General features: G+C 39.6%; 1 protein-coding gene across 1 annotated transcript; it reads left to right on the top strand.

The window, feature by feature from the left end:
- The first annotated feature begins 1,474 nt into the window (after positions 1 to 1,474).
- Positions 1,475 to 6,092, top strand: UQCRB (ubiquinol-cytochrome c reductase binding protein). Its single transcript, XM_067290333.1, has 4 exons — positions 1,475 to 1,564; positions 2,891 to 2,962; positions 4,641 to 4,807; positions 5,852 to 6,092. The coding sequence occupies exons 1-4, from the start codon at positions 1,546 to 1,548 to the stop codon at positions 5,927 to 5,929; spliced, it is 336 nt and encodes a 111-aa protein (XP_067146434.1). The 5' UTR covers positions 1,475 to 1,545; the 3' UTR covers positions 5,930 to 6,092.
- The last annotated feature ends 3,877 nt before the right edge of the window (positions 6,093 to 9,969 follow it).

Raw genomic sequence — 9,969 nt, 5'->3', positions numbered from 1 at the left:
CTTTAATATGTTTAAACACAAATATGATTGTTGTCAGAACTAACCAGTCTTCTTGAAATTTTAAATGCATGAGCTTATGCCAAAATATTTTCCCAGAAATACTACAAAGAAAGGAAGCAAAAGATTTTACCGATGTGCTAAAAGAAAAGGGGAGAGAGGATAGAAGAGCTTTTTGGGAATCATACCAAATATTTTTTGTCTTTAAGATGAAAAAAGTCTTTAGAAGAAATGTTTGGCCTCGAATTACAAGTATTGTAGCCTGTTGTTGATAAAGGCTAGAAGCTTTTGATTAAGTTGGGCATGTTGAGCAATTGAGGCTTGCTGAATACAATACGGCAGTACTTGCAGTTTCTGAAGTGTTCTGTTTGCCTGCTTATCAAATTCAGCTGCATGTTTCTCCTCTTGGAACTGCCTAGTGTAATGGTATTTCTAGAATAATGCTACGTCAGGTTTTGCATGTGTTTTGTTTTAATTAAAAAGTGGTCTATTTCTGAAAGAATTATTGCGGAAAGTCAGTCATCTGTACCTCAGAAAACAGAATTACTGATCCGATAGCTGTGCTGAGAACTAGCAATTTCTGCCAGGGAGAGGTTTTCTACTTCTTTCTGCAACTAGCTTAATGCTTTCCTTATTGTACTTTACAAACATAAATTCATTTTAGCAAGCATTCACCTTTAGCCTTCATGTAACAGCTGCTGGTCTAAAGTGTCTTTGTAGCACTCAGTTATAGCGGTTCAGCTGCCCCCGTTTGCAACTGGGTGTATCACTATAAACGGAAACCAGTGGTTGCCTGCGTGAGCTCTCCAGGCTCTGAGCTACAGCTTTATCTCTGGCCAAACAAAACTGTGGTAATTTTGGCATGGATAGTGAGGGCTATGTCTCTTAGACTGTGGTGGCAAAATTTTTCAATTTTTGAGTAGCTGTCAATTTGCAGAGACGCTCTGGTGCGGACAGTATCTACCATTAGGTGACCACATTATGTGCTTTATTTTAAATAAGCATAGATCAGTCTCTGCTTAACTCTGTTTTTCAACACTGTAATTGTTATTTAAAACCGTAAAAGTCATAGGCTTCACCACGCAATAAGGCTTATATCTAGTGTGCTTAAGTGTCTTGGTTGTTCTTCCCTCCAGTTTTGCAGTATGGAATGGGGCGAGTCCAGTAGGTGGGTGTACATAACGCTTGGTATTTTTGGCCCTGAGCCTTTGAGGAAAGGATACTCGCGTCCTCCAGAGCTGTACCAAACAGCTAGTCTTTAACCTCTGCCCTCCTGGAGATAGGGGAACGGAAGAGCCAGGAGGGCGAGGCGCGGGCCGCGGAGCGCAGAGCCCGCCCCGGCCGCGCCGCCCTCCGCAGCCGCCCAAGCCGCTCTGCCCGCGCAGCGGGAGGCGGTCCCACCCCGCGGGGCGGAGCTTCTCCCCGGGCCTGGGGCGCATGTGCAAGCACCGAGTCGCCATTGGCGGCCCACGTAGGCCCTCCCCCTCCTGCCCCGCGCGGGGACGCTGCGACGTTACCCAGCAGGCAGTGCGCCCTTCCGAGGTCAAGATGGCGGCGAGGGCACCGGGTGAGGCATTGGTGGGCAGAGGTCGGGCCTGGGGGACGCGCCCGCGCGCCTCGCCTCGCCTCGCCTCGCCTCGCCGCCCCTTGGGGAGGCGAGGGGGGCACGGCTAGGGGCCGGCGGGCGCGGGGAGCTCCGCTGTCGGCGCCCGCAGCGACCGGTGGTCGGGGCCCGGCCCGGCCGGGCCCTTGTGGGCCGGTTTCTTTCCCGCCCGGCCCGAGCGGCGGCCCGGCAGTCTGGGCCTCCGCCGGGGAGGGCGGGGGGCCGCCTCCGCCCTGCGCTTTCCCCCGGTGCGGCTTCCCAAGGACGCCGGGGCAGAGGGTGCTTGGGAGCAGAGGAGCGCTTGCTAACGTCTACAGCTCGGTGGAGGGCTTCGGCTTTGGCTTCGGCTCGGTGTCACGCCGTAGTGCTGCCTTCGGGCTTAGGGTGTTTAATATTTTTCCTGCTCAGATATTAACAGTATGAAGGATAAGGTCTGATGAATTAATATACCAATGACATGCTGTGGTCACATGTAGCACTGCTCTTCTGAGGTGACTGAATAAGACAGCTGACTTAAAAGCAGAAAAGATAGGTTGCACGGTATTGTGCTGTTGTTCTGTTTCTGGATTTCTAGATATGCAGTTGAATTACTTTAATGGTATTTGATACTGAACAGAGCTTCATTGTCCGGAATTCATAGCTGTCACACTATAGTCCTTTGCTGTCCAGAATTCATAGCTAAGAAAAGATTAATATGCCATTGGTGTGTTTTTTTTCTTTAGAACAAATGGTGTTTTTTTGAGGTTCTAAGTGGTCGCTTTCGTTACTTTTGGGAGGTCTTGAAGATTTAGGATCTAGAGTAATATTTAAGTAATTGGAGAGGGAAATGGGAGGCTAACAACATACCATGATGGCCATGAAATCATGCCAACCCATAGTGAGAGCTATGAAACTTGTAGTTATAGATAATTGATTTGAAAAGCACTGTGGTTTTGCTTTCTGTAAGGCATTATGTTCTTAGTCCAGGTAAGACTTATAGATCCTGAAATAATTGTTGCCATCTTTGATTCTGGGCTGTTAGCACTGTTCCAGATCTTAGAACAGTTTAAGACTCAAATTTAGTGGAAACAGGTTGCAATTTTTGTATTTACTGGTGCTTATTCTGAAACTTCCGTGTCAGTTTAAGAACGCAGAAAAGTAGAGAAGCCAAGTCATATATGGTGTAATGCAAACTTGACATAATGTTGCATTACTGCATGTGAAGGAAGTCAGTGAATATGGCATACTGTTAGAGTAACATATAAATGTTGAATTGTGTGTTGCTCTTGGACTAATAACAGTCACTTTCAGTTTCAGGAGGTGGCCGCCTGTTAGAAAGCATTCGTAAGTGGTATTACAACGCGGCTGGATTCAATAAGCTTGGTAGGTATTGTTTCTGCATGTTTGCATATTCAAAAACTCTCACAACCTAGTTTTAGTTCATAACTGGTACATGCATGTTCATTTAACATGTGTCTTGTTTATCAAAGTTAGCTACTATTTTTGTTTGTGGAAAAAAGTTAGCAACAGCTTCAGTCCTTGTGATTGCTACCTAGTAATAAATCACTGATTTTTTTTCTTTTTTGTTTTCTTTTTTTCTTTTTCTGTGTTAGCTCTTATTTTCAGTGAAGTAACTTATAGCAACTAAGGTCAAACTGGAGCTGTCGAAATTTTTTTCACCAAGGAGGTCCTGAAAGCCTGGAAACCGCCCCCTGCCAAGTCAATTTCAGTGGTATCTTATACTCTTGTTACCTCTCCAAAGGCTGCCCTTGAAACTGGAGAGATTGCCACTGGTAGCAGTCAATCTAAACAGAATACTTTCTCCGTGTTCCCCCCACCACCGCCACAGCCCATGCAACAAGGTGTTACTTCTATGCTTTGTATCATCATGACTTTACTTGATGTCTCTCCGGCAGTGTGAGGGTGAAGGAGATGTAGAAACTGTGTTTTCTTAAGTGAAGGAGAGTGCTTTGATGCTATGGTCTTTTAATTTGTAAATCTGCCCCAGGGAAGTTAGTTTTTTCCTTTTTTCTGCCTAAGTTTACTCCTCTATCATTGTCTCACCAGTGCTTGGTTTAGGCCCTCTTCTTACCTGTCTGCTAAAATTCTTGAAGATATTAGTACTTCTTGCTGCTTTTCTATTAATGTGATTAAAAACCTGAAGAGAAACACCTAATTTAATCTAGAGATTAAACTAGCAACTGTGCAGCTTATACCTTTAAAATTTTTTTTTACAAAACTGAATTCTAGGATATGTGGCCCTTAAATGTATGTTTAAGGGGAGACTATTGCTAGCTCGGTCACATGAGATCAAAACCTTTATTCATGAAACAGTATGTGTACTCTTATAATCTGCATCTATCTTGGAATGTTACAGAAGCAAAACAAACTTTTTTTTTCTTGTGTTGTTAATAATGAAACTTACAGCAGAGTTGATTGAATTCCAGAAATCCTTTGCTCCAAAAACAATGTGGGTCTGTTTTTGGCTTTGAGAAGACTAAATTTTTCTCCCTGTATTAATTTTTGATAGGAAAACAAACTCGGTCAGAGACATCTAACTTCAGGCATCCGTAGCTAGTTATAGCCAATGGAGATCTAGCCAGTATGCACAGTGGAGTTTAGAGAACAGTTCTTTGATACTAAAGTAGTCAGAGCTATTTGAGTGACTATAATATAATTAGTGCTTTTAAATCCTTAACTTAGACAATCATCTTAAACACAGGGATCTAAATTTGATGAATATAAGTGCACCCTTCATATCCAGGCTAGTTACTCTTCTGTATGTATTCTGAATACTCCTATGTAACACATTGAATCAAATATTCATTTTTGCTGTTCATTCTTAAGAGAGAGCACAACACCAAGTAAATCATGTATGTGCAAGTCAGCGCTTACAGTTGGTTCTCTGTGAGCGAGTAGTGATTCTCTTCTCTTGGATTGGTCTGTTTTTGCTTTTTTTTTTTTAAGAGTTATTTCAGTGTTATGTAGAAACACGTATGTTAATCCTAAATGTTAATTAATAGTGTTTATTCAGTGATGTTGTAAAATCTTGCCAATACAGGGTTAATGCGAGATGATGTGTTGTATGAAGATGACGATGTAAAAGAAGCACTGAAGAGGCTTCCAGAACCTCTTTACAATGAAAGAATATTTCGCATGAAGCGAGCACTTGACTTAAGTCTGAAACATCAGATCCTTCCAAAGGAACAGTGGGTGAAATATGAAGAGGTATGTGCATAGAGTGTTTTCAGGGTGGAGATCTTAAATAGCACTGCTATGAACAGTCTTTGGGACTTTCTACCTGAGGGAGGTATATGCTTACATATTATTCATAATGAGTAAATATTTCAGTCTGTGTCTAATAGGATACCTTTGAAAATCAGAACTTTTGATCCCTGTTTAAAAATCTGTATTTTGCAATGGAAGTTCCCTTTATAACACTTTGCTCAAGATGACGAAGGCTTAAACTATAGATCAGACTCCTAGCAGTTCAGTTTGTATTCAGACGAAATATTTCTTCTGCATTGTCAGGTAAAGTAATCTACTGCAACTAGCTTAGAAATTCTTGCAAAATATCTCTTGCCTTTCTGATGAGCACCTTAATTTTGTAGAAAATCTTGAGCCAAAGCTTTTATTCATAAAAATGCCAGGGAATAATAACTTAAATGAAAACCTTGGTTATGTTTTGGTAACTGCTGCATTGATCAACTGATTGCTTGAGTTACTTGAGCAGCAGTTTGATTTGTGAGTGTTAAACACAGCTGACTTCTGTTGAATCTGTTTTAAATGGTGTTTAGAACTAAAGTTCAGAAAAAGTTTCTCCAGTGCAAAGAGTATTTCTGTGGGATTTTGATCTAAATAAAGTGAATCTTGTACATTTCCACATCTTAGTCTGATTCAGATGCATTTATTTATTTTGTGGGCTTAGTAATTTGAGTCTGGCAGTCACTTAGGTGTCTTGGAGTTGCAGTTTAATGAGACTCCCCAGCCTCGTGCTTGGGATATTTGGCAAGAGAACATTATTTCTGAAGGTATAGCTGAAAGCATCACTGCTTGTTAATGTTCACGAGACAATAGGAGTTAGGAGTTACTACTCCACTATTTGCAGCAATTGCAAATTTAAGTTTACCTTTTCAGAGTAAGCAGTGTTTGATTTCTTTCCTTTTTTTTTTTTTTTGTCAAATCTGAGGAGGAATGAGAGGGAAGTAATCAGCAGAGATTTTATTTGTTTCTGGGCATCCCTATAACTTTAAACATATACTTTTTTTTCAGGATAAGCGTTATCTTGAACCCTACCTAAAAGAAGTAATCCGTGAACGACTTGAAAGAGAAGCGTGGAACAAGAAATAACTATTGAACTACTTCGTGCAAGTGTCCACTTCTTTCTGATATTTTTAAACATGGTTATAGAAGTCTACCAGAGGCAAATGTGAGGCTGAAGGAGTACATATTTCAGCTTGTTCATTGAATCTGTTCATCCAAGTAAAATAAATGTGTCAAAGTATAAAATCTACTTGGAAGACTCCTTGGTAAATTTTAACAAGCTAATGTTACCATACCATAGTGGTATGCAGTCTTCATTCCAGTTTCTTGATTCCTACTGTTTTCATAGTACAGCTGTTTCTGGCAGCTGGTGGGGTAGGTAAGAAATAGTCAAGGCGGCTGATGCTAGCGCCTCTGTTGACTTATAAAGGGGGTGCTTATTTCCTTCATCACCTTTTCTTCATGGAGGCAAGAATAGTGGAATTGAGGTTACAGTGGCATCATGAGGCAGCAGCATGTAATATTCTGTGTATCTAAGCAGATGTGATATAGTAGTGGAAAATATAAGTGGTTTCTTAATCACAAAATTAGGAACTGTTTCACTACCTTTTTACACCAAGTACATTGTTAATGCTAAAAAGTATATTTTCACATAAATAATGACTTTCACTTCAGCTTCTTGAGACAGTCTAACCTTTTAAAGGGTGAAAGTGGTATGTTGGTACCCTTTCTACAGTATAATTAATAAACTTCAGATATTTTTTTCCTGGCCTAAAGCATGTTGTTATTTACAGTGATTGGCTTGAAGTATTTTAATCTGTCAGGATAACAGGCTTAATGGCATTAGAGATGGACATGGAATTTAGTCTCTGCTTAAACACAGAAGCAATTCAGTTGTATCCAGGAAGTACTAGCCATTGTTGGCTGCAGACCTTGAGTTTGGAGTCTTCTATAGTTTAATGGTAGTTTTGAGACAGACTTTGGTGCCATACAATTGAAAATTTCAGGCCACGGTCTTGTGTGATAGTTACGAGTTTGTTTTTTGGCTGGCGGGAGGGGGGTACGCGTGCTTGCCTGCCAAATGCAAAAATACATAGATCAAGAGCCAGAGCAGTTAAAAAATGATTACATAAATATGGAGCAAACCAAGTTCATAGTTTGAATTAGTATGGTAAGATAGCACACTGTGTTAAAAGTTTGAAAAGCAGCATTTTTTTTAGCTTTGCTAATGACTGTTCCTAACCCTAACATCTACTTGCTTCACACTTGCTTATATCTGTAGAATGGATAGGGTGGTCCCTGGCTGAAATGTTTATTTCAAACTTTGTAGCCTGATGTGATAAAACAAAATGCTGCAAAAATATCTGCATCACCAATATTCGTTAACAAATTTAGGGGGAGCTACATTAAGAATCTGAAGTTGCTTTCATCACTTACAATTCCTTGCAAATTTGAGAAAATCATTTTTTTCTTGCTTTGTTAAGGTTATAGTAGAATCTTGCAGTTGAAACGTGCTAGATTTTTCATATGCAGATTTAGTGTTGAGAGCTTTCTAATCTATTTTTTCCAGACACAGATAAGACCTGAACATTTCACACTGCTAATGTATAGAATTATTAGAATACTTCATTTTCTAATGGAATTAGAACTACTTCATTATCTCTTAGAACATTAGAATACTTCATTATCTAATGGACATGGGCTTGGAACTTATTCAGCACCTGGAAACATCTCTGTCAAACTTCTATAAAAGGTTGGATTTTGCAGAAAGATAGCAACTGCTTATTTGTCTACAGGTTTGGATTAAGATTCATGTGGTTCAAAGGTTTTTCAAAAATATCTTGGGTTAGAGAAAAGGGTTTTGCTGGCATCAGACACTTTAAAGTAGCCTGACTTTTTTAGAAGTACACTGTGACCTGAAATCACTGAATTCTTTATACTCGAATTTAACATTTTAAGAGTCAGAGACAAATAGTAGAAGTTAAAACAAAATATAGGATTAATCTTTTCAAGTGCTCTGTATAACAGTTTATGGGGCGGAGGGAAGATGAAGCTGTCAGAAGCTGGCCTGTTAACATAGCTGAGATTGTTTGATAGCTTCCACTTAGATGTTTTCAGATGCTTCTCACTTGGACTGATCATTTTTAGCTTTAAGCTCACATGATGTACAGTAGTCTCGTGTGGAAGTATGATGAAAAATTTCAGTGAAGACTGTTAGGCTGTTTCTCAGAACAATCTTAGAGAGGAAAATGTATATTTTGTATTCTTTGAGGCATTTAGGCAAGGAGGCAAGAAGGAGGTGTAAGAGGGTTATCAGTGGCCTGGGAACTGGGAGTTGTTGCAGCTTTGTGTTACAAACTGTAAACTCTTTTCTAGAATGTGTGATGCGAGATCTGAATGCTTCTGTTACTGGCTAATAGTTGGAAAAACTTGGAAGGCATTTCTTATTTCATCCTCTGCTGTCACCCTGGATGTGCGCTAAGCTACTAGCATTAATCTGTAGCTAGTTGAAACATGGCATTAGTTATATGAAAAGTCTGAATCCTGCTGGTGACAAGATGGAGGGTCAATGTGATTTCCATTCTTAAAAATGTCTGGGATGAGAAGGAATGGACTTGCAAAAATTAGGGAGTTTCGGATCTATGATTTCTTTGTAACATTTCTGTTTCTCTTGTGCAGGTATCTATAGGATCCTGCTGTGTTCATTGTGCAGGCTGTGCACTGCTCTTTGAATGATATAGGATGGGCAGCAATGAGCTTGTTATCTGAAAAATTGTCTAGCATTTTAAGCAAAAGCTTAAGAACAGGTAAAGAAGGACAAATTGCTGGAGAAGAAAAGGTAGTCTGATAACAAAGGAAATGGAATGCTGTTTTGGAGAACTGGATTTTTTTCCTGCTTCTTTCATAATGTTCTTCTGTAACACTGAACAAGTCGCTTAGCCTTTTTGCAGAAACTTACTAAGCATTTTGCTAAATACTCAGTATATGGTGCTTGGGGCTAGATCCACAGAAGTGTGGAGTGATCATAGCTATGTCTGAATTCAATAGTTCTGAGAATATTAATCAAAAATTTTGGTATTCATCTGTTCACAGAACGAATATTACAGGTGGTGGCAGGAGTATAATCTTATAGGGATTTTGACAGTTTTGAAAAACATTTCATTCTCATAGTAAGTATAGAAATACTTATAATGAAGCTGATATATTTGTGTCTTGCCCACAGTGCAGTAAGGCTGAGCTATGTAGTGAGTAAGGAGAGTGAAAAGAATTTCTGAATGAGAGAGGGGATCCTACTGGGAAAAATGTGATTCTGTAATTTAAGATGTCATGTCACAAGGCAATGGTGAATTTTCCATTTCCTAACTTGACTTTGAAACCTTGATCTTCATAATGTAGATTTCTTGGATAGAAATTCTGTACAGATTCCATAAATTACTAAGGTCTTTTTGTAGTTTGAATTCACAACATTCTTGGCACAATTATATTATTTGTATGTTAATTTAAGAGAGAGGCTTGCAATTTGATATTTTTAGCTTGAACTAATTTTCAGCTCTTTTAAGTGAACCTGCACTTCACTTGAAGTTCTTTTGTTAAATACATAGTGAAAAATAATAATATGCTTTGGTTGTGAAGATCATGTTTGTTATGGCAGACTGATTTCTTTGAATTTTGAATCAGTTAAGAAACAATGGATTTTTGCAGCTCTGTAACAAGAAATGTGTTTGTTTTGCATCCAGCTTCCATCTGAGTGAGAACTACAACAGATATAAATCTCATAAGAATTTGGATGAAATATCATGCTTGTCATTATAATGGAACTGTTTTAATATGGTAAACACATTCCTACTTAAAGCATTTTCTCTCTAGATAGCAAAGGTAAAAGATTATCATAAGGATTTCACCACTAATGCTGCAGTATCCTTCAGGACAATTTTCATGGGCTGAAACTTCGGCCATGGTAACAGCTGCCTTTGCAGTGTGAAGCAGAAAGAACCTGAGCTGCCAGTGGTCAGTGGTGAGACCAGTCTTGGATCTCAGTGTCCCTCCTGGTATGCAGCTGACTTGAATGCCTTCAGTGACTTAACTTCTCTTGGTCTTTTTCCCCAGTTAGTCCAAGGCCCAAAGGG

The sequence above is a fragment of the Apteryx mantelli genome, chromosome 2, assembly GCF_036417845.1.
Source record: "Apteryx mantelli isolate bAptMan1 chromosome 2, bAptMan1.hap1, whole genome shotgun sequence".
NCBI lineage: Eukaryota > Metazoa > Chordata > Aves > Apterygiformes > Apterygidae > Apteryx > Apteryx mantelli.
Note: the sequence above shows the minus strand (reverse complement) of the source record. Positions and strands in the feature narration are given on the sequence as shown.

Coding starts and splice junctions, on each gene's coding strand:
- UQCRB (XM_067290333.1), top strand. Junction 2,963..4,640: donor GGCTGGATTCAATAAGCTTG/GTAGGTATTGTT, acceptor TTGCCAATACAG/GGTTAATGCGAGATGATGTG. Junction 4,808..5,851: donor AGTGGGTGAAATATGAAGAG/GTATGTGCATAG, acceptor CTTTTTTTTCAG/GATAAGCGTTATCTTGAACC.